Below are 23,219 nucleotides of genomic sequence, written 5' to 3' on the forward strand. Positions count from 1 at the left end.
GTGGATCTCTTGCACATGGCAGGAAAGAGCTGCTGATGACTCCCCACCTCAAGACTTTCCCTGTCCAAGGAATGGGGCGAAGTATGTCACCTTAGGAAGGTTTGTATTATAGTTACTGGCCAGAATTCTGCAAATTAACAGAGCACAGTAATTAACTGAACTCTTTCTATTTCAAATAAAATAAACCCTGTAAAATTAAACTAGGTCATTGAAGCGATCAGTGCATGTTAACTTTTACAGACAGTAAAAAGATGTAGCCACATTCAAGGAAATAAAATTGTACTGGTCTAATATAAGTAACTATATGAAATAAATCAAAATTGCTGGGTACTTTGCCAGATAGGGAGCCACAAAGCAGGCGGTGGCGTCCTTACAAAAGGCTCAGGTTAGCAGTGCGTGAGCTATGGATTCTACAGCAACTTCTCCACAAGGGTACCTTCTTAGCTCGTAAGCTTTTTTTAAAATTTGCTCTTGAGCACAGTTGTTGGGAGGATGTTAAGATAGTCTAAGGACAGTTATTTGATTTAAATATCTTGCCAGTCTAACAAAGGGGCTTGACTACTCAGGAACAAGTGAATGCACACCTCAGCCAAATAAAGCAGTACCCCTGGCAAGGTGGAAGGATTACATAGCTGAAACTGATTTTTGTGCATTTTGGTGTGTGCTGCATTTGGTAGAGCTATGAAAAAGCATGGCGAGATATTGGAAGATTTTGGATACTCTATTGTCTAGCTATTTGGTTGCCAGGCATGCACTCTAGGCCATGTTGCAGACGTCAAGGTCTTAATTTTAGTGTAGTTGATCTCAAGGGTTTCCTTGGGATAGTAAACGGCTGGGGCACGTAGAGCTCATTTTGGTCTAATTGATGTTTATAATAGAAGTATTACATCATTGACTGCAACATTGGCTACTTTTGAGGATGATGCTCTGAAGAACCTTCTTTGGCCACAAGAGGGTTGATGTTCAGACTGAACAGCAGGGAAGCCAAAATACATTTTAGTCTTATTCCTCCGAGTTGGAATTTTTTCAGCATAGTGGCCTTGCATACTGCAACAAATCTTATTCCAGAGTTCTTGTGGTGTTTGTGCATTAGCAGAAATAGCTGCCTATTGTGTTTATGAGGTCATTCTACAGCTTTGTTTTGCAAAGGAGATCAAATGCAGACCTGAAGTCTATAAAAGTGATGCAGAGTTTGGTAAGTAAAAAGTGACACAGACCTTGGCTTGTACAATTTTCTTTTCAGCCCGGGTTGCAATATAAGAGCATGGAGCATCCAGCTCTAAAGCCTCCCTGCTCATCTGACAAAATTTGCTCTAAACCCAATTACCGTAGATGATTTATTATGTAGAGCTTGTGGGCCAGTAGGCAAATCTTGGTTGCCCTTTTTGTTGCCTTAAACTCCAATCTTTAATATTTGTACAGTATGATTGATGTAGGTAAACAGGGAAGCTAATCAAGGGTCCACCATCACTACAGCAGTGATAAAATCACTGCCTTGGGCACTTCCAGGCTTAACTGTATTGGCAAGACCCAAGAGCACCTGGATGTGATCGCTCTCCACTTAATGACTACCTTGATCTCTAGAGTCCTTGGGGTTCTCTGAGCTTGGTTGTTTTGCAAAAAAAAACAACCAAGCCCAGAGAACCCCAAGGACTCCACAATTCAACCCTGAGCTACACATATTCTCTTCTATTGGTACCTCTTAGTAGTTTTAGCAAAACTTTACTCAAAGGTTTCCAAGCCAATGGCCATTTGCCTTCTGAAATGTCTTGGAAAAGGCATTTCTCATAGTGGTGATTTCAGCATGTTGGGTAGTTAGGCAGTGGGTCCTTGTGAATGGATCCTTCTTACCTAACTTGGCATAAAGTTATGCATTACAGAGATATTTTTTTTTTGGTCCTATAGGTTGTGAGACATTCGTTTGCCACAGAACTCTTTTTCTTAAATCCAGTACTGAATTAGCTTCTGCCACGCACTGCCTTTTACAAAGACAGGACCGATCCTTTCCATTACTCCTTGAAACTGTTTCTCTTTTTTATATGTGGGGAAAATAAGGTTTCTCAGGCTGTCTTCATTACTTACCTAAATAAATAGGTGGTATCTACCTTTCTTAGCACTCTGCCAGCTGGTACTGCCAAATTTCCAAGGAATATACCACTCCAGGACATCTGCAAAGTGACTCTTGTCCAATCCAGCCACATTAATAATAAAGTATGACTGGATACATGTCACGTCCAGAGCTGATGCTTAATTGAGCAGAGCTGTGCTTTCCAGAGTTCTACTCTGACTTAGCTTTCCAGTTTCCTTCAGGTAAGCTTGGTATTTGCCACCAGTCTGATGCCCAAAGATCACAATAACAGCAGGTAGCCCACCTGTAACAGGAGCTATTCAAGCAGTGATTCTGCCTTCACACACACACACACACACAGAAACCCCCACCATACCCATTACAAAAATCCTATTCTTCAGATGTGGAATGTGTATAGGCCTAGATGCAGCTGCTTTTCCCATGAATGAATGACAGAACGAGGAAACTGGAAGAACACAGCAGCACTTTCTTCAGGCATCTGAAGTGTGCACAAAAGAAGGCTGTGGACCTGGTCGCTGTAAGGTGCAAGTCAGTTTCTGGCTGAGTGATGGAGTTGAAGTCCACACATCTTAAAGTTGTCACAGTTGAGAAACACTGAATAATACTAATACTAATAATTATGCTAAATACGAACCATTCTGGGAATGTCATCTTTAATTCCTTTGACAGAGCTGTGCGGTGCTTTGGAGTGGATGGGAAAAAGGCATCAGGGCATGCAGCTCCTTCAAGCAGCCATTTCTTTCCCCAGAATTGCTCAGCTGCCCTCCACAGCTGTAGCCCAATCCCGGAAAATGACCCACACGGTTTAAGGAGCTGCAAACAAGTGTGACATTGACATGCTTCAAAGCATCTGTCTGTCTGTGACCCTGAGTGCTGAACCACCACAATATGAACTTGGCCTCTTTTGCAATTAGTTTTACACCCAATTTTTCTCCTGCAAGTTTTTTTAACTTGAGCTGAACGTGTTTGTACCTTTCCTCATCTAATGTGTCCTTGACCGTCAACCGCTGTAGAAAAAAGGCAAATTAGAGGATAGGGCCATATGTTGTTGCTTAAGGATCAGTTAGTGGAAAATAACCCAAGACAGTGGCCCTCTTGTATTGCTGGTGGGTTTTAGTTTCCACTGGGTATCTGGCAGACCAGTTAACAAACAGGATGCTGAATGAGAAGTGTTTTTTAATCTGATCTTGCAGGTCTTATCATCTTACCTTGAACCCCTGGATTCATCCAGTTCCTTCCACTAATCATTCCTTGTCCAGAAGCTTTTTCTCTTGGCATTCACATGGGCAGCACTGTAGGTGGTTAAGCTTTGAATCTCTTAGCAGATTCCAGTCATGCTTTAAAAGCTTTAAAAGACTTAAAATGGCTGCCACTTCCAATTATCTTCATACCTTCCCTCCAGAAAATAGTTTATTACTGATCTTATTCTTTTTGAGATTATCTAGTCTTAATGTTACTAATTTCCACTTTCATTTTTATAAGTAAGCCAGGTTCTTACCATCCAGTGTAGAGAGATCTCCATTGTTGCATATATAATCAGAGCTGGCAGCTGTTATTCAGTCAGGAAAAAGGTTAGCAAAACTTAAAAATCTACAACTAACAAGAAATAAAGTAGTTCGTTTATTGAATCCAAATGCTATGTCTAATTTTTATTTAGACATTGTGCTCAGCTGCAAGAGCCAAGAATTTATTCATATCATTCAATGTGAATGACAATATGCATGAATCCAGTGCAGGAAGAACAGCACTTGCTTCTTTCTTCAGCCACAGGGTTTTAGGTTGGTGGGTTACATTTTTGGTTACACATTTCCTGCTGCTTGGGGACACATTGAATGAAATATTATAAAGTCCATATTATATATTTACAGACAATGATAAATTCACAATTAAAAATGCACAATAACTAAGGCTCAATGCGAAAGCTTGGCTGAAATCACCTTCCTCCCTGGTTCAATGAACACACTGAGTTACAGATGTTGCCCCAAGGTGTCTCCCTGTCTAAGTCAACAGCTGCATATTTCCAGTGAGCTCGGCACTGGTTGTCTTGGGTAGTTGCTAGACCACTGTACATAAGGCATGTTTGAGAGATGGGCAAGGATCTGTGTTATACTCAAAGAAATAGTGGTTGCAAGGCGGAGGATAGGATAGGAATAGTTTCCATAAGGAAACTGGAGGCTCACTTGAGGCAAAATGAGAAATTTTGAACCAATTCTATTCTGTCTCAATCATAATCTCCTCACTCTGCTCAAAAAGGAATGAAAGGGGACCACTAACAGCTAAATGCAGAAGAAAAATCCATGCAACAGACATCAGAGGACTACTTTTCATCCCAGCTGGAAGATAAGACTGTTGTAATTGCTGAATAGAGCACATCAGATTTCTCTCCATCTTTTACTTGTCACAAATCACTTCCTATCTGAGAATGTCTGTACCATTCTAGTGACGCCACCCATTTTGCCTCCCTGGCCCCTGGGATAGAAATAATGAAATAACTAAAATGTAATTAAGAAAATGCATTTTGCTGTCTATTACTAAGAACTTTGGAAACACCACCCTAAGAACTACGTAAGAGAGCAGTCACAAATAGTAAGACATTCACTTGCTAGCTTCCTGAGCATTTTGGACATTAACAAGAAATGTCACAGTAGCCTACACATTTGCACGTTTTTGCTCCTTAGCGATGCTACTTTTGGCTTCCTTGCATCTGGGAATTACAGGCTACACACATTCCTATGTTAGTTACCATAGAATTTGGGAACAGTGGGCAAGTATTGCACAATATCTTGTGCAATTATGGTCTGAAGATGTCTCTCAGCTGCATCAAACCATATTTAGTTGAGGGTGCATGGTTCACCCGCAGACAGCACGCTTCCTCCTCCCTCCTCTGGTTGACTCAAGAAAAGTTGGCAGTGGTGTGTGTGTGTGCACACGTACATGTTCTTCTCAAGGGTTCCCACTTGAATAAGTTTGGCAGTGTTGGTCATGGAGATCTGGGTTTCAGCTCCAGCTTGAGTTCTGCAGCTCCTCTCTGAGCCACGTGGGAAGGGGCTGCCCGAGCGTGTTCAGCAACTTGGATAATTCAACGTTGTGCTCATGGTAGAAATCTGCCAGGAACATGCGGGACTGCAGTGGTTCCAAAAAGAGAGAAGCCATTAATGAACCAGAACCTGGCACCTCTTTTTCCTCTCAGTTATAGCAGACATGCGTATATGAGTTCTGTGCAGCTTACCGAGGAATCCATGTCTGGATATTTTCTTCCTTTACTCTTCCCCAGGCACTTAGTCTTTCCTCCATCAAGCAGCTGGCACCAAAATCCCTTTGCTTCATCATACCTGAAAGGGGAACTTACTTTATACAGTTCCTTCACACACGTGCGCTTTAATCTAGATTGATATGGAAGTTAACTGAGTATCTTCCCAGTGTAATTTTCTCATTCTTTTAGTACATAGAAATGATCTGTTTGGGCAATGATTTTGCTGTCTCTCGGGGGAAAAAAGCCATTACCAGCTTTACATTACAGAAGGTAAAATAAAACATGACTGATCGCCTACATTTCAGGCTGGCTCTTTCAGTTTGCCTCTACCTCCCTCTGGGTAATCTGTGTCCCTTGTGGGCCAAGGATCTGCTCTGAGTCTGGTAGTATAGCTTGGTGTCCTGCTACTGATGCTTTGGGTTTTTGTTGGGCAGGGACAGGATTTTTTTTGCCCTCAGTTAGCACATAGAGCCTCTCAGAATAGCCTGTCAGCCTCTGAATGGTCCCAATATAAGAACCAATTTGATTCAGGATCCATATTCCAGCTGTCTCTTAGTAGCCTTGTTAGCCACCATCTCTCTGGCTAAGAAGCTATTACCATTCACTCTGGTAGACTTGGTTAACTAGTTCATGCCCTGCCTGAGCTCTCTCTGCACTGCGGGGGATAAGGTGGGACAGTTTTCTTGCCCATAGGACTGAGGCTGAGGCCCCTAGCGAGGACAGACACAAGAAGAGAGGCCCTTCTGGCTAGGCTGTTGCCTTGGGCACTTTGCAATGGGGAATCTCCATTTTCCAGGGCCCTGGGTGTCTGGGGGTGTCCTCATCCTTATTCTCTAACACTCCAGAGACCAGGGGTCTTGGGCAGCTGGTAGGAAGGTAAAGATATGGAGGCCAGGAGAATACTACCCCTCCATGCACCCAGGACTCCCTCCCAAGACTTGAAGGACTTGAGGAAATGAAGACATCATAGGAATTGCTTCTGCTGTCTGCAGGTTGATTATGGACCTTAAGAGATGGGGGATTCTAGTTCCTTCAGATTTAGAGTCTTGTGGACTTTCCTGTGCAACTGTGTGAAATTTGCTTTGTGGAAGACATTCAGGAACTGGCTGTTGGTCTTCCTCTTCACCTAGAGACAACTCCTCCTCCTCCTTATGTGGCTAATCCTGAAGAGAGGTGACTTGCATGTACTAGAAGGAGAAGGCTGGGTGCTCCTCCTTTGGTTGGAGGCCTAGCTGTTCCTTCAGTGATGGTGGCCTAGGCCTTGACCCTTGAAGTAGAGCTCTGGAGAGGAGGCCTCTTTGGAAGAAGCAGTAGAAGGGGGAAAGGGAGTGGAATCCTTTCAGATATCCCCTTCCTTGCTCCCCCCAATAGATAATCCTGGCTGGGGAGCCCCATGTGCTCCTCAATGGTCTTTGATCTGTGCATGATCCATCAAGGCTGCAGCCCAAGTGAGCATTCCTTAGCTTTCCCTAGGATTTTCTGGGAAACAAAAGGCTGGAGGGACTTCAGGGAGGGATATTACTTGGGGGAACAATTGAGACTATACTCTCTCTGTGAACATCACCCAGCTTCTCAAATCTTGTAACAGAACCTCTGTGGCTGTGAGAATCATGAAGTTTGCAGCTGTGGCATTAACAAGAATCTCCCAAGGACAGCGTTGTGGGGAGATGAGTAAGGGCACTGATGTGCTGCTGGACGAGACAGGCTTCAGCAATTGTTGTCCATGAGCTTGCTTGTCACCTTATCTGTAGCTCTGAACTTTGAGGAAGGAGAGGAGGAGAAAAAAAAAGAAAAGAAAAGAAAAGAAAAAAAAGAGATAGGAAAAATGGAAATCCCCTAGGCTGAGGGAGTCCTTGGCAGAGCTGATGAGCTTGCATGGTCTCCACCATAAGGCAGGGGCTGGGAAATGGACTGAGGTATCCCCGTTCACAGGAAGCCATGTGAAATCTACCCTTAGCCCTGCTTGTGGAGCAAGAGGGAAGAAGGGACTCCTTCTTGGGCCTCCTGGCTCCTCTACAGGAACCCCTATCAGGCTCTAGGTCCTTGGTACAGTTACTTATGGAAATTAATTTGCACTGTCTTTTTGTCTTGTTGTCATATTCATGGCAGCTCAAATAAAAGTAAACCCATTAAAACAGCAACACTGTGCAAGTACTGTAAACTCCTAACAGCCACCCAGAGATGAATGAAAGCAGCAGGAAAGGCAAATGAAAGAGGTGTCAGCAGCCAAGAACATAACAAAGGGCAAAGATCTAACGAAGAACATACAAAAACCTGCAGATTAATGCTAGCAAGAGTTGCATCAGGGATGGGTCACTTGTATCTACAGACTCCTTTCTTGGTGCCAACTAGCGTCCTTGTTCCATCTGGCCTAACTTTTCTTTGTTCTTTGAATTAAAATAATTAAAATAAATGGGAATGGCATGCTGCAAACAAAAGGGCTAGGAGCCTTATTCCACAAGCACTCTTGAGCTCCATGGGCATTCTTGAAAAATAAACATGGGGGGTGCTGCAGCCCAGCACTTTATTTTTTTACTTGCCTAAGGGGAAAAGGGTAGGGATGTGCTGGTGATCTAACACTTTATCAGCCTGGAAGAACTATGTCTGAATCAGGCCATACAGGGAAATTAGCTTCTAATCAGCTGTCACACAAATGTATATTTCTTTACAAAAATTTAAAGATGAAAGTGCATGCGTGCAGATGGAGACTCCTTACTTCAGTGCTTGCGTGTAGTTGAACAGTGGTGTAACTCCCAGAAACCTTTGAATGTTGTCCATGATGAAAGAGGGGCTGTGTCGGAGCTCCTGTCCATCGACAATCAGAATCTAAACAGAAGGTGAAATGGCAAAAAGTTCAGAGTAAATCTAACCGATCCTTGCATCAATTAAAGAAACCTTTAATACTATCTGTATTCCTGCTGGACTGAGACCTACAATAATATTTACGTAAGTCCTATTTGTAGATAAGGAGATTTGGGTTTGACAAACAACCCCCAAACAGGGTCTTGTGTTGTGTCTTTATTGAACCCACTGACCAATATTCGCTATCTTTGTTGAAAAAGGATATGAAGCTTTAGGCTTTGTAAAGTTCCCTTAGCAGTAATGGCAGTAACTGTAGATCAACCTTGCATATGAGCCTGAAGGTATTTGGGCTGCTTCAACTTACTGATATTTCCGGACTGCATGCATGAACTGCCCCTTACAGGTCATTTCATAATGATTTTAGAGCCCTTTCCAGCTTCATGAGGATTGACGTGAAGACTTTTTTGGAAGTCTCTGCACGTCTCTTTTGACTGGGGCATCATTCCCTTTCACAAATCTGCATCATGAAGGGAATGTCTGTGTGTGTGTATTTTTTTTATAGGGGATGGTCCCTGAAATGCCCCACTGACTGTAATCTCGTTGACTGGAATAGCCAGCTCAATTGATCCCTTTAGGAGAACTGGTTATTGTAGGCCTTCACAGGCTTTTCCAACAGAAAAAGTAATTTGACTCATTGTGTTCAATAAAGACATGGCAGAGTGTACTGTTCTGGGAGTTCTTTGTTTAATAAACAACTCTCTATATGCTTTAATAGCAGGTATTTCCTAGTTACATCTAGTTACCAGAAAATTATACTTTCTGTTCTTTTTCTCTTCTTGAAGGAGGTGGTTGAGATAATTCCTTTATTGTATATACAGCGACTACAGTTGGCAAGATACAGTACAGTGTCTTCTATAACCAAGGACTAATGATGAAGCCCAAAAGATCAAGAAACTCTGCTTCTCCAGAGTTTCTTTCCATTCTGGATCCATTCTCATCCCTGAAGTCTGGAAAGCCAATAAGTTTTTAATAATGTATTATTTTAGTAGTTTTATTTTTCTTTAATATCTTTGTGTGTATAAGAGAGACCTGCAAAATCCTGGTTTGCTTGTGCAAATGAAAGTTAATACATTTTGAAAAGGTTTTTAGTATCAGTTTCAGGGTTGACTTAATGCCTTCAAATGTAAGCTAGATCTGGAAAAAAAAGTTGCCATACCTGTCCCGATGGAAAATACATCAACCATCTCTCCAGGTGTGTTGAATATAACCCAGGATTCAGACAGCGACTCTGTAGATTGTGCAGCTCTTGAGGGGCTTGAGGTCCAGCAGAAATGGTCTGGTAAAAGGTGTAATTAAGTGCCACAGGGTCATTGTGAGCACGTTGATGCTGCAAGTATATAAGTGAGGAGAACAGTGAATTAAGAGCATAAAACTCTGATTTCCCATTCAGAAGGCAGCCAATATACAAAATTTCCCCTATGTAGTCCAGCATTTCTGAGTTACCTGATACCAAGAGTAGGCTCGGTCAGCGGGGTTGATAAGGACAGCAATGATTTTGGCCTGTGGAAGCAGAGCTGCACTTCGCTTGGGGACTACCTCAGTATCAAAATAATTGGCACTTTTCTCAAACATGAAGTCTGTGCTGGCATTAGAAGGGATGGGGAAGAATTCCATGTACCTGTCAAGTTGAGCAAATCAGGAAAAAAAATAAGGGAATTATAATGATGGGGATGGATTTAACTGGGATTTAACAATTCCTGGTATCTTATTGTACACAAGAAGCTTGCAGGCAGTGACAGATTCAGGGATGAATGGATGGAAGAAGATTAAAAAGCCTATGACATAACTGGTATTCTCAAATCCACTGCATCCGTAGGAAGCGATACTCTTTTGTGGACATCTTGTTCCAATATGGCACAGAATACACAAGAACATCTGCATCATACTGGCAGGAGTCTCTGCTCTCCCTTGTGCCAAGTCCTGATTCAACCTGGGATGAAATGAGCCTGTCGCACAGGGAACTGCAGTGAGACAAACACTATCCCCTCTGAAGACTGCCTTGGTCAATCTAGTTATTGCTTTATGTAATGATGAATGCAAATGGGTGGCCAACAAGGGTAGCCTTAGACTATCTAAAAGTTAGGGGTTAGCAATGTTATATAATATCTGAAGTTAGCATTCTTTAAAAAGTTGATAATATACTGGCTGAACTCTGAAACAAGTATAGGCTGCCAGGCCCAGGGAGAATCATGCTAATGCAACAGGATGCATAGAATCTTTCACTAGCTTTTTGATCAGGGGTGGAACGTCCAAGGCAGGCAGAATCCAGAGGCTCTCCAAGGCAGTTCAATAGGAACCCCAGCACGTACCAATCAATTCCTTTGTGATAGTTGGGTCCATTAAAGAACTGGATCTCTTCATAGGTGGATGGGCTTGGGAAATTGCTAGTAACAGCTGGGTGCATGGAGAGAAAGAAATGCACAGCAGTTGTGCCTGCAACAGAGAAATAAGAACAAAACAAATGCTTCATCAAGGATAATGTTGGGTTTACTCTGCAAATAAAAACAGCTGACATATCTGCTGGTTCAGATATTTCTTTTCACTTATTCAATGTACTCAAGCCGGTGAAGAATGCTGGTTTCCAGTTTAAACCTCCTACAACATCAGTCTGGCAATTCTTATTAAGAAATTGTGTCTTTGTGTGTTTCCACTAATTTCTTAGCTTACTGCTGAAAACTGATGGGAAGTCTCACTATCATTATTCAATAATTTGTTGCCAAATTTCAGTATGGTAATCTTGAGGCCAGGATCTCTAAGGGTTCCAGAAAATAATTCAGCAGTTGTTTTGGCAAAGACTGCAGGATTTCTACCCTACCTTTAAGATTTGTTAGCATGGCATCTTCACAGAATGCTGATACCACAATAACCTTTTGCACACTGATTAATCTCCAAATTTATTAATTTGAGTTACACATCTTATTCTCAGTTTGATGGATCTGGGAGGATGGGGGAATCACAACTTAAAATTGCCTCTGCATACTAATTACCCTTCCCTATAAGGAAAAATCCTCATTGAACTTTAAATAAGTAGTGGGGGAATGGTGACTCTCCTTAGGCTGCTGGACTAGAATTACCAAGTCCCCCAAGTCTACATGGTCAACAGTGAGGGATGTTGAGAAGGTAAAGTTTGGTGACATTTGGAGGGCCATAACTTTTCTATCTTTGCTTTAATGGGTATTATACTAACAGATGAGGAATGGAATCACAAAATGGATAGTCACAGCACATTATACCAACATCAAATTGCTCAACAAGATGAAAAATGCCACTGGGGATAAACGTTACCAGTTTTTTGAGGACCAATAATAAGGAACTTGGGAAGCCGGTCACATGTCTTCTCTTTTGACCAGATATCCTTATGCCGCTTGTCATCACAAGGGTTCTATGTCAAGAAATACATCAGCTGTGAGATCATGTGGTGAATATAGGATTTCATGTGCATTAGGTAAGTAAGTTTTATGAGAAGGTCCCCAACCTAAGCTCTGCCATTCAGAACATACTACCACAATGTGATACTGGATGACTGAGCTACAAAAACATTGAGCCTTGGAGCAAAGCTGTTTAATTACAACATATTCTTTTTTCATATTGTTATGGAAACATTTAATATATCAGAACAAAGTATTTTTGAAAAATTTATATTTTAAAATCTGCACTTATTCTGAAATTTTGTTTGCTTGTTTGTGCTTTCTTTTCCTAATAAAAGGAAATTCAAGAGAAGTAATTGTTCCAATCTATTCTGCACTAGGTCACATTAGGCTAGTATGTGTTTGGTTCTGGGCAGCACATTTTAGGAAGGACACTGACATTGCACCATGCTCAGAGGAGAGCCACCAAGATGATAAGGGGCCTGGAAAGAAAAAGTTATGAGGAACAGTTGATGGTGTGGGTATCTTTGGTTTGGAAGACTGAAGATCACAAGGTCACCTGATAGCTTTCTTCAAGAATATGAAGAGTTGTCCTATAGAAGGTAGAGCAGATCTGTTCAGAGTTGTTCCAGAAGACAGAATAAGAAATGGTGGATTCCAATTACAAGGAAATAGATTTTGGTTGAACAACAGGAAATTATAAGAGTTGTTCAACAATGGACAATCTGTCCATCTCGAAAGCCATCTGTCAGGGATATTTTACTACTGGATTCCTGCTAGATGATCTCCCTTATGTTCTATGATTCTGTGATTTGGGGGGAGAGAGGGTGCTAATCTGGTAGTATTGCAGGAATTTTAAATAGTCAAGGCAGGTGAAATTATCTTCACTCAAAAGTTTATCTAGCTGGATTCTTAGCATAGCATAACATTTACAGCCAGGTTATGGGAGCAACTGATATTCAAAAACTCCAATTCCTTTATTATCTATTCTACCAAATGGCTGCTTAACTGCATAATATCAGAGATAGTTTCTAGGGACAAAACAAAGCTCAGCTTCATTGAAATACTGCCCACTCATGTGGACTCTCCAGCTGAATTTCTTAAGGTAGCTGAATAGGGATGCTAATAACAATCTCCACATTCCCCTTTCAAAGACTGGTCCAAGTGCCATGATATATTACAAGTTAATGTATAACCTGGACTGGTATATGAGGAAAAACAAAACTGGTTTTAAGGTTATCTTTCTGGCTAAGAGGAAGGTCAAATATATGATGAGGCTGCCAATCAGGAATACCTCTTCTCTAACCTATTGGTTTCCAGAATGACTTTGTTGAATTTTTATTTGTCATTAAAAACTTGTTTGTCAAAGCAGTGGCTTATCTCTGGAAAAGAGAGTTGTCCCTTATGATTATGTCACAACAGTTTCTAACTCCACAGCCCTGAGACCTACTTATGAATATCATGGAGCTTGTTTTCTTTTCAAAATGACAGCCTAAGTTGGGGGTGTGGGGCTGGATTACCCATCCGGACAACAATGACTGAAAAGAATGCTTGGAGGACTTGCCACTCTATCCCTGAAAAATTGTATTGGATACTGCAATGACTCATCCTGGCTCTCATGCTTTTAAACTTTGTTATTTTAGAGATCTGGAATGAAGCATAAAATGAAAAGGGGAAATTGTTGGAAAAGCAAGTGGAGATGGGTCTGTATAGACTATGTATATGCTATGAGTCTGAATGTAGTATGTAAAAGAAAAAGAACAAGAAGAAAGTAAATACTGTAAGTAGCTCCTCTAAAGACAAGAAGTACATGCTGAAAATGGAATCAGAGTCAATTCAAAAAAGCCAGCTTCTCTCAAAATGTTTTCTATGTCCAGAAACAACCTTTAGAACCATGACTTTCCATATTCTCAGTTAATTCCAAAGGAACCAATAGGATAAATGAAATATAAGAACCTTTCTCCTGCAGCAAATGATTGAGATTCATTCAGCTCAGAAGTTCCAACTTTTGTATTAAGGTTAAATCAAGTTCTTCAGCTGAAGTCTGATCAATGGCAACTTGCCTTAGACATTGTTGGAAAATGGCCCCCAACATGCCTTCTCACCTGCCATAGTGGGTTCTTTTCCTCTGAAAATATTTCAAAATACTTTTTGGCCAACTGGATGGGAGGCAAAGTCTGAAGACGGAGATTGGTCCAGCATTGCACAAATTTGACAAGGCTTTCAAAAGTGTAGAGCCCCAGCCGGTCATTACCATAATTGGACAAGTGGGTCATGAAGATACTGATCTACAAACAGGGAAGGAAATGGACGCTTTTATTAGTACCAACAAATTAATGCATTCGGGTCCTACTGTTTGCTTTCTGCTGTGTTCAGTAGTTGGTTTACTGTATATGCACTATCAAGCATATCTCATATTTTGACAAGTTTCCCTTTGTGAAAAAAAGACAAACATTATTAATTCAAATGCACAGTTCCAAAGTATAGATTATCCAAGATCTTATAGTCTTTGTTCTTTCACTTGTTTATACTTGACATTTACAGCCATCCTTCCCACAGAAGGGGATATTCATACAAATAATTCCTATGTCCCAGAACTTCTTGAGAGAGGATTTTAATTAATTCCTCAGTTCAGCAGGTAGGGCTAAAAGCAAACACACCATATCTATCAATCTGTTGAATGCAGAGCTATTTATTTATATTATTCTTTTTATTAGTATAACATTACATTTCAAGAGCAAGCAAATTGGGTGTCTCATTCTACTATCATGACAAATGCAGGCTTATTGAAAGTCTAGTTTCCATCTGGGGGCTTTCATAAACCAAGAAAACCCCCTTAGTTCTCAGGAAATATGACCCCTGCACTTTCTTTCCCCCCCGAATCTCATGGAAAGACATACCCAAGGATTTTATTTACAAAATCATCCTGATCTGTCTAAACAAATGTAGATGGAATCTCCTTCTAATAATCCAGGACTGTTAAGATTGGTGGGAGTCAAATTTCTCTTCATTCAATTTACCTTCTTCATTTGTTTAGATTCCATGGATTTTGATATGGCAGAAAAATGCTGCCATCTATCTGAGACATGATAGCATCATGTACCATCTCCTCCATTAGAGGAATTGAGGGTGCACTCCATCTTTTCCAAGGTCTGGGAAATGTGACAGGGGAAGGGAACTGTCACTTAAACATGCTGGCTTGTCCATTCAACATAATTAACTTTGAACCTGGATTTAAGTACAATACTTAAAAGTATGAGAAAATCAAACCTAAAACAATTAGTAAAGGAAGTACCAACCTACTTCTGCACACCATAATTATTGCTAAGAACTGCTGATTGCCTGTGTTTGATCTTGCAGGAGGAACTCTATAACCTCTTGGTCAGACTGACAACTCAGACAATGAGTGCCAGATGCTATGAGTGATACAGTGGACAATTTAACAATAAATGAGTTCTTAACCTTTGTGTCTGAATACATAAGTGCCATTATCATATGGAAGACAAGTACATCCATCCATTGTCACCATAATGGGTGACACTAATATGAGCCAAAGTGAAGAACCTCCTAGGAGAAGCACGTAGACGTTATGAAAAGATCTAGGGATCATCCATGAGGGGCCTGCAATTGCGCCCTAATGGAACTTCAGCCCTGTCATTTTCAAGGTCTACACTCCAAGTTCAGCCAAGGCCTTATCAGGGCAGAAAGGTGATATAGCTAGGAGTGAAGAGCCACAATAAGCCAGGCCAGAGTAAATTTGCCTCTGACAGATTAGCAAAACACAACTGCTCTGTTTATATAACATGCTGTGTTTCTGCAGCAAAATGGACTACAGACTATTCAATCTCATTTTAGTCTAGTCTAGCGGGTAGTATGAACCAAGCCATTGTCTCTCTGTCTCTCTGTCCTATAGTTAGGCTGCCCTTTATCAGTAGTAAAAGACAGCACACCATCTTATGCCCACAGTGGAGGGGAGCAGCAGAGATGGTGCTGGGCTGGCTCTGAGAGGCCCTACAAAGGGGAGGGGCCCTGCTTCACAAAATGGGTCAGTTAACTCCAGTTGGATTGGAGGGAAGAGGGTTGCTAAGGACATCAACCTTCTCTACAAAACACTTTGCAGGGTCTTTTGCCCTAAATAGATCTGGAGATGAGAAAAGAGGTATTGAGGGGAAAAAGAAGGTTAAGCAATAATTAAGTACAGTAACTAGTTTGATGCAGTTAGCTTATGAGGACTCTACTGCAATGCTTTAGGAAGGCACAATCAGATGGGTGGTCCTACCCAATGAACCAAGGCAAATAGCTAGACAATCAGGAAGCCTTCAAGAAACCCCCCCCCCCCAAATAATAAGACAATCCACAGCAGAATGATACTGTATTCCAAGTTTAAGCCACCAAATTACACAGAACTGCAATCAGTCTGATGAGAAAATAATGTACTATCCCTTAAATGGAAATTCTTGCTTCTCTCCAAAACCTTTTTATATACACCAGAAGCTCATTTTCCAGGAACAATGTATAGCTCAAATGAATTCTGACAAAGGACGAGCTGGATGGCTGCTACCTTCAAAGATGACACAGTTTTCATCTTGTCTTGCTATCAAGCTGACACTTTGCTGTGGCTAAGGCTAGAAGTTCTTGGGTAGGTAGGACTCCAGCCAGAAAACCCTGCAGTCTGGAATATACCTGCCTAGTGTATTTCTACCACTATTTACAAGCCACTATTAACATTTTATCAACCATAGTAACAGAGAGGAAAAACAAGCATAGTGTGTCTGCTTCATAGCTTTCACAACAGCCACAGTTATCTGAAAATATTATCAGCTGGAGATACAAAGCAAGCATAATCTTGATCTGGGCTGTACATCTTGGTGAAAGATTGAACATGAGGGGGTCTGTCATCACCCTGTTGCCAACTACACTTGATCCTAACCAAAAAGCCAAGAAGTGATATGAGGCAATTGAGATAGATCAACCTGTCTTGTTATGCTGCCCCTTATATCATTCTAGCATTATTTATTTTTGTCATCTTAACTAACTGCATGGACTCTGCAGAGGAGATCACAAATTTTTATTAATGGACCAGGCTACACATGTATCTAGGAAAATTGCTGAATTTTTCTCAGTTGTACTTGCTTGAAGGTTCTGGGTCTAAGTTTGAATATGTTTGATTCAATGTTTATTTTATTTCATTCATCCTTTGGTTCTTTTTATCATGTTCATCTCTTATTATGGGTGTGCAGTATGAGGACCTGAGGCAGAAGACCTTTTCTGGATCTGGCTTGGATGTGCCTGCTCTAACTGTCAGCAGCATCTTACAGAAACCTCACTATTTCCTTGTCCGGCACACTAGTCCCAACACAATACATATTCAGGAGCTGTTAAGCCATGGCTTCTTTAGGATGCCTCAAGCATCCCCATGTTGAATAGAAAGCCCCTTGCCTCATTCATATTCGAATTCCTGCACATCTTTATTTTTTATCTTATTTTACTGAATGGATGGTATTTGATAAAATAGTATTTTGATAAATACATGGCCTGATTACTTTCTACTGAAATTTAGATAGATGTCAATCTTGTCTCCTTGTGGACCGAAGGCCTCATTAAGATGGTCTGCCCTCAGAAACCCATAAAGTGAGTTGGGCCATGACACAGTTGTCCCTAAGATCTCTTTCTGGCACTGCAGAGCCCAGAGGACATCCAAGTAGTTGGCCAACAGAATTATCTTTATTATTTAGTGGCTTCTAAAACTTAACCCAGGAAATGAAGGGGTGGAGCCCATAGATATCAGCTGTTATTCAACTGCAAGGCACTTTAGGGATACAGTTGGTAAGCGTCCAAATGAGGACCCCAATATCCCAGAATCTGCTGCAAGGGATCAGTTTCAGCTCATGAGGGCTGAGGATATGCACATGTGCATATAGCTGTGTGTCTTGTTACATGCTTGTGTGATCCCTATCCTTCACTGACTGATTTAGCTTAATTGGAGGAAACTGGAGGGCTTCAGAGTGTGATAAATGGATCTTTGAGGAGGGTGACACATACAGTAGGTACGTAGCCCAGAACTGGACAGCTAGTGACAGAAGAGCAAACACTCAAATGAACTGAAGTTACCAAAGGATACTAAGAAAATTAAAAAGGGCTTCAGATATATTCAAAACAAAAGGAAACAAAAATAACGAATGTACCATATGCTCAATTAAAAAGGCAAAATACTAGAGCTAACAAAGAAAAGGCAGAACTAATCAGCTCCTATTTTGATTCAGTCTTCTCCAACAGAAAGCTGTATGTTCCATCAAGAAATTGGGAAGAGCAAATGAAGGGGCAGGATTAAAGCTTGAAATTGATACAAATATAGTCATGGAACACCTCTTTTCTTTGAATTTACTTAAATCTCAAGGAGCAGATGAATTACATCCTAAATACTGAAGAAATGAGTGGATGGCCTGGTTGAGCACTCTCAGAAATTCTGGGAGATTGGTGAAATGCCAGGTGACTTGTGAATGTTGTATCTTTTTTCAAAAAAAGGAAAAGGGAGCAAAGTATAGACCAGTTAGTCTGGCATAAATACCCAGCAAGATTCCAAGGCAGATTATAAAGAATACCTATTTGTAAGCACTCTGAAAACAATATGGAATTACCAGAAGCCAGCATGGATTTATTACAAACCAATCATGCCAAGATAAACCTATTTTCTGATCAGGTAATCTCCTTAATAGACTGTGGGAATGCTGTAGAAATAATATATCTTGACTTAAGCAAAGATTTTGATAAATTATTCCACGAAATACTGATTAGCAAGGTAGCTAAATATAGGCTGAATGACACAGCAATTCACTGCATATGTATGGATTTTGAAGCAACCTTAAGACTTGATTATTCAATAGCATGCATTTTTCTTACAGTGTCATTTCAAACATTTAAGCTAATTTGCTAATTTGAACACATAAGATACATAATTTTACTTGATATAAATTTTATCCTCAATGTCTATGTGTGGGAGTTCAAATGCAGCCTGTGATCTTTAACTATATAATGAATGAATAGAAAAAGCTATGAATGTGCTGTAATATGTCACTTTTGCTCCATGTGTAGAAGTTGAAGATGTATAAAGGCAGGGAGAGTAGACAGATATTATGGGTGTGATCAGCAGCAAAGGCTTTTCTCAGTGTCTTGAGGGAATACTTGACTAAAAAGCAAAAGAGAGATACAACATTTCTCTCTAAAAATTAACAGTTTGGAACAATTTAGTGCAATCTGACAGGATTGCATAAACTTAGTCTTACTAATGAATTTTATGACCTCAAAAAGAGTCCTCCTCTCATATGTGTGCTCAGATATATATATTTTTTCTACAAAAGCTTGGGGAAAAATAGTTATTACCCATTTCTTCAGCAAAAGTCAGACAAAAAATTTGACTTTTTATCACAGCTGTATATTAGTGTGAAAGCATGGTATAACCACTTTGGCCACCTAAAGATACTTCAAAAATAGCAAAAATGTGAGAATGGAAAATACAGTTGGCAGTACAACCAATAGGAGATATTCCTACAGCCTGAAAATGGATTTATCCTTGATTTATGTCTTTGCTATACCAATTTTTCTATATGCAATTTTTTTGTTGTCTGTTTCATCACCTATGTAGTCCTACATTGGAACGTGAATTGGAGAAGCTCAGGAAAGGTATGATGACTTCATTGCATGTTTGTCCACAAAATGCTTATTTGAGGTATCCCCAAACTTTTGGAACCGGGGGGATTCTTCAGGAGTTTTGAGAGCATCTTATGAGTATTCTTACAATTGGCTGCCATGGTGACATGGGCAGTCACAAAATGTCAAGCTGGCAGAAGGCACATGGGTGAGATTTATTCTGTTTATTTATTAAACTTGTTATACCCCTGGCTAGTTCTCTGGCTTCTCAAAGAGTCCTCAGCTTTTCTCTGTTCTTCCTTCTGAAGAGGATCCAAGGAACTGGACTGCAGCTACTCATCAGGTTACTTTCTAAGGATACCTCTGAGGTTTCTGTGAGGTTTTATGGTGCTCCTTGTGCTTCCTGCTGGTATTCCTGCTACGCCATCCCTCAGCACTGCTCTTGAGGAAGGGGAACCTCAGCAGCTCTTCCTGTGCTCAACTCTGTCTTTTAAACAGCCATCCTTGGGGTGAACTGCTTTTGCCACAGCCCAGCAAGGCAAGCACTACACTGCTGCTGTTTTCAGCCTTCTTCTCCCCTCACTAGAGGACTCATACTCTGCTGCTGTCTTTTTAGAACAAAAAAGGGCACCCAGTGACCCCAAAGAAGCTACCCTGACTACCTAGCCCACCTGCTCCAAGTCCTTTGGATCCCCTCAACGGAAGCAGAGATCAAGGAAGTGGCTACAGCCTATGTTCCAGTTCCGCCACTTCTTCCTTCCATTCTTCAGCCTCCTCTTCTCAGGGACATGATGTGGGGCAGCCTTTCTGAAGTGTGGTAGAAGGTCTTGATAGCCTTATTGAGGAAGTCAGGCTTAAAGTTGTAAATGGAAAGCACTGCAGCACTGTATGGCTACCATGTCAGCAGAAAGACCTCCTGAACTTTAGTGATGCTTCACAAATATATATTTAAAATATAAAGAAATAAAACAGGAAAATAAGTGGATTAAATGATTAAAATAAATTAAACCTGTACCCCTCCTATTGAAAAACAAGAGGCCAGAAACTTATCTTCAGTTTTTAATATGAGCTGTTTGTGGCTGGTGCCTGGCTGCTGTGCACACAAATTAAGCTTTGCTAAGGAAAGAAATGCCTTCTCCTCCTTCTCTCAAGACTAAGGGCAGATATGTAAAACAATGCAAAGGACTTCCCCTCAGGCAAGCATGTCAATAAATATGTGATTGGTTGTGGGCATTCCTAATGTTGGCATTTGATTCACTACTGATTTACTCAACCCTAGGATGGCTTACAGGGACGGGATAGGCATAGAGCGTAACCAGGAAGGCTGAGATTGAGATTTCACCGTGCTGTGCCTACAGTCTTGTTATGGTATCTGGGCTAGGAAGAAACAGATTCTGCATAAAAGTTCCTTTCCACTGAATGGGAATGGGTTGGGTCCCAGGTAAGGAGGATAGAGCATGATGGGGCACCTAAAGCAGAGGGAATTTGACATACTCTGCCTTCCTTGCCCTAAATGGCAAACCCCCACCTCTATGTGAAATAAAAAACCCTCTTGGTTTAATGCTGAGAGGGCACTAGGAGAAAGAGGAAGGAATGCAATAGACATGGTTGGGGACCATCAGATGATTTGCAGCCTCCCTGCATTTACCCAAGAATCTTCTTGCTGCCTAAGCCCCCACCTCCTGCATTCACTGCCAGCTACACAGCCCGTGTGCTGCTTCAGCCCCTACCTTCCCACAAGCTCTGCTAATCAGCTGGACAAGAAGCCGCTCTGCCCTGCCTTGCTGCCTTCACTGCCAGTCAGCTCCATTGACAGAGCCGCAGAGCTCCTCCGAGTGATCCCATCAGATCTGGTTCTGCAGAGCTCACAGACGGGTGGCACTCGTTTGGGCACTTGGCTTGTCACCAACAGAAGCCTGTGAGACAGAATTACTGAAGAGGAGGGGAAGGAGCTTGTAATTTCTCCCCCACTCCCAATCTGCCTGTTTTCTATAAAGTGATTGACCAGTCGCTATTTGTATTGCTTCTGGCGTACACAAATCTTTTTGAGTTCACTTTTGCTTCACTAGTGATTCACAAAAATGGCTGAAAACTGGTTCATTGAAGCATAGAAATGATAATATAAGTAGCAATGTGAGTACTAACATTCAGAAAATGGGCAATAGTGAACAAGTGAAATTACAACTGTTAGTCCATGTGTGCTGTTCTAAGTGGAATTTTGACCTCACACAAGCAACCCAAAAAGAAAACTGCAAACAGGAAATATGACGAATATGTACTTATTTATAATATAGATGTCTAAAGTTGTTCAACTCAACAACTTTACGCAACACTAAAAATGGGATGGAGATCCACTCACCTTTAGCGTGCTATGTATTTTAGATTATGAAATTTTGTCACGCTAAGAACTGTTGTTATGTATGATGAGGAAGATAAAATCATTCAAGTGGTAAATAAGTACTTAATTTTGGATTAAATATTTTGGTACAAACTGTTAAAATAAACTTTAGAAAGGCATATATTCATGTACATAAAATCATTATTTTATTTGCTAAAAAACTGAATTACCATGCTCTTAAAGTCAAAAATGTAGGGTAGGTTTGTTTAAGTCAGTAGTCCCCACAGCAATTAAACATTTATTTACTGGCCCACAAATGCAAAAAAAAAAAAGGAGAAAGTCCATGATTTGAATGAAGGCCTTTAATGTATTATTAATACTTACTGGGTTCAGCAGCACTGTCAGGAAAAGTTCACCACCGCGAATGCTCTTGTCTAACTCCTTGGAGCCACCAGGATACTCATTATAGAATATGGTGTGAGTAAAAAGACCACAAGTCTGGCGAGGCAACACCTGGATAAGCCAGAGAGAAGGAGAAGAAAAAGTAAAGCGGGGTGCTGGTTCTGTCTGTGAATCTTCACAGGCTGCAGGCCAACAGAAGGGCTGATTCCATTTCCTCCAAGTCAGATGCGTCTGCCTTCAGCTGAGATTCCTAAAGTCCTATGAACATTTCTACAGAGGTGGAGTGGAGGCTGACAATGAATTGTCTATGTTCACACTCTTGGAAAGAACAGGCTAGAGCTGAAATAGTTCCTTCTCCAAATAATTTTTATTCATTCAATAGAATTATGATCACACAATGAGTTGGACCTGAAATAAAATGTATTTGTGTGGGTATTTTTTCAATACCCATGCTTTATTCCAATTCCTTGCATTCCATTGCCAGACCTGGTGTGTTTTCTGTGGCCACTGATTATGTTCAGTTCTCACTGTCTTGTTTAACAACCCCATTGCCCTTTAAAAATCTTTTGGTTCTCCAAAGCCTGTTAATTAACTCCCTAATTTTATATGGATGATTCTTAAGACTTAAGCCTAGAGATAATGAGTTTTAAAGCAAAAAAAAGTTTCTTCCCTGCTATAGTAGAAAATAACTGGAGTAATGTTATGACTTTACTGGTATGATGTTCACTATCTAAGAGGTTGTTACAGAGAACAAGATGTTTCATTTGAGCACTCTCCCTTTCTTCTGTTTTGAGAACTTCAGGAAACTTGGTTTTCCAACAATGGGAAGAGCACTCCAGAGTTGGTGATCATACCTCTTTCCTTCTCTAAACAGTTAGCAGGGCTTCAGTCTCTTACCATGATTCTGTTATGGATGAACCCTCGTCGGTATCGGGCAGGTCGAAGATGAGGATATTCCTCTGTGCTGGTCACCTGAATGTCCCAAACAGTTTTCCATGCTTCATAGAGTTGGGCATGAACCGGATAAACCCCTGAGTGGTGGGGGGCTACTGCATAGCCCAAATCTGTGGGAATCCCATGTTCCTGGAGGCAAAACAAATTTTAAGAGTTCTGCATTCATTTCATTGCTAGCAGTTTAACAAGAGGGACAGAGAAGGGCAACTGGCCATGGGGCAAGATAAGGAACATATAGATAACAAAGCAAAACTTGTTTGCTTGCCATAAGGTCATTAAGGGGGGCTCTGAGTAGGGATGTAGAGA

General features: G+C 41.0%; 1 protein-coding gene across 2 annotated transcripts in view; it reads right to left on the reverse strand.

Annotated features, from left to right (window-relative positions):
- Positions 1–3,709: 3,709 nt before the first annotated feature.
- The window catches only part of NDST2 (N-deacetylase and N-sulfotransferase 2), a 68,335-nt gene continuing 48,825 nt past the window's right edge, over positions 3,710–23,219 (reverse strand). For both annotated transcript variants that reach the window (XM_088128528.1, XM_025166883.2), the window contains exons 5-14: positions 22,857–23,042; positions 21,942–22,070; positions 13,678–13,860; positions 11,490–11,586; positions 10,514–10,637; positions 9,648–9,822; positions 9,361–9,531; positions 8,059–8,168; positions 5,319–5,421; positions 3,710–5,212 (exon numbers count right to left, since the gene is read on the reverse strand). In XM_088128528.1, coding sequence (XP_087984654.1) covers positions 5,087–5,212; positions 5,319–5,421; positions 8,059–8,168; positions 9,361–9,531; positions 9,648–9,822; positions 10,514–10,637; positions 11,490–11,586; positions 13,678–13,860; positions 21,942–22,070; positions 22,857–23,042 — 1,404 coding nt within the window. In that variant the 3' untranslated portion in view covers positions 3,710–5,086. The remainder of the gene's footprint in view (positions 5,213–5,318; positions 5,422–8,058; positions 8,169–9,360; positions 9,532–9,647; positions 9,823–10,513; positions 10,638–11,489; positions 11,587–13,677; positions 13,861–21,941; positions 22,071–22,856; positions 23,043–23,219) is intronic.

This window comes from Python bivittatus, unplaced genomic scaffold (genome assembly GCF_059951505.1).
Source record: "Python bivittatus isolate LINGU-HERP-01145 unplaced genomic scaffold, Pbiv_v1 ctg000050_np1212, whole genome shotgun sequence".
In the NCBI taxonomy this organism is placed as follows: Eukaryota; Metazoa; Chordata; class Lepidosauria; order Squamata; family Pythonidae; genus Python; species Python bivittatus.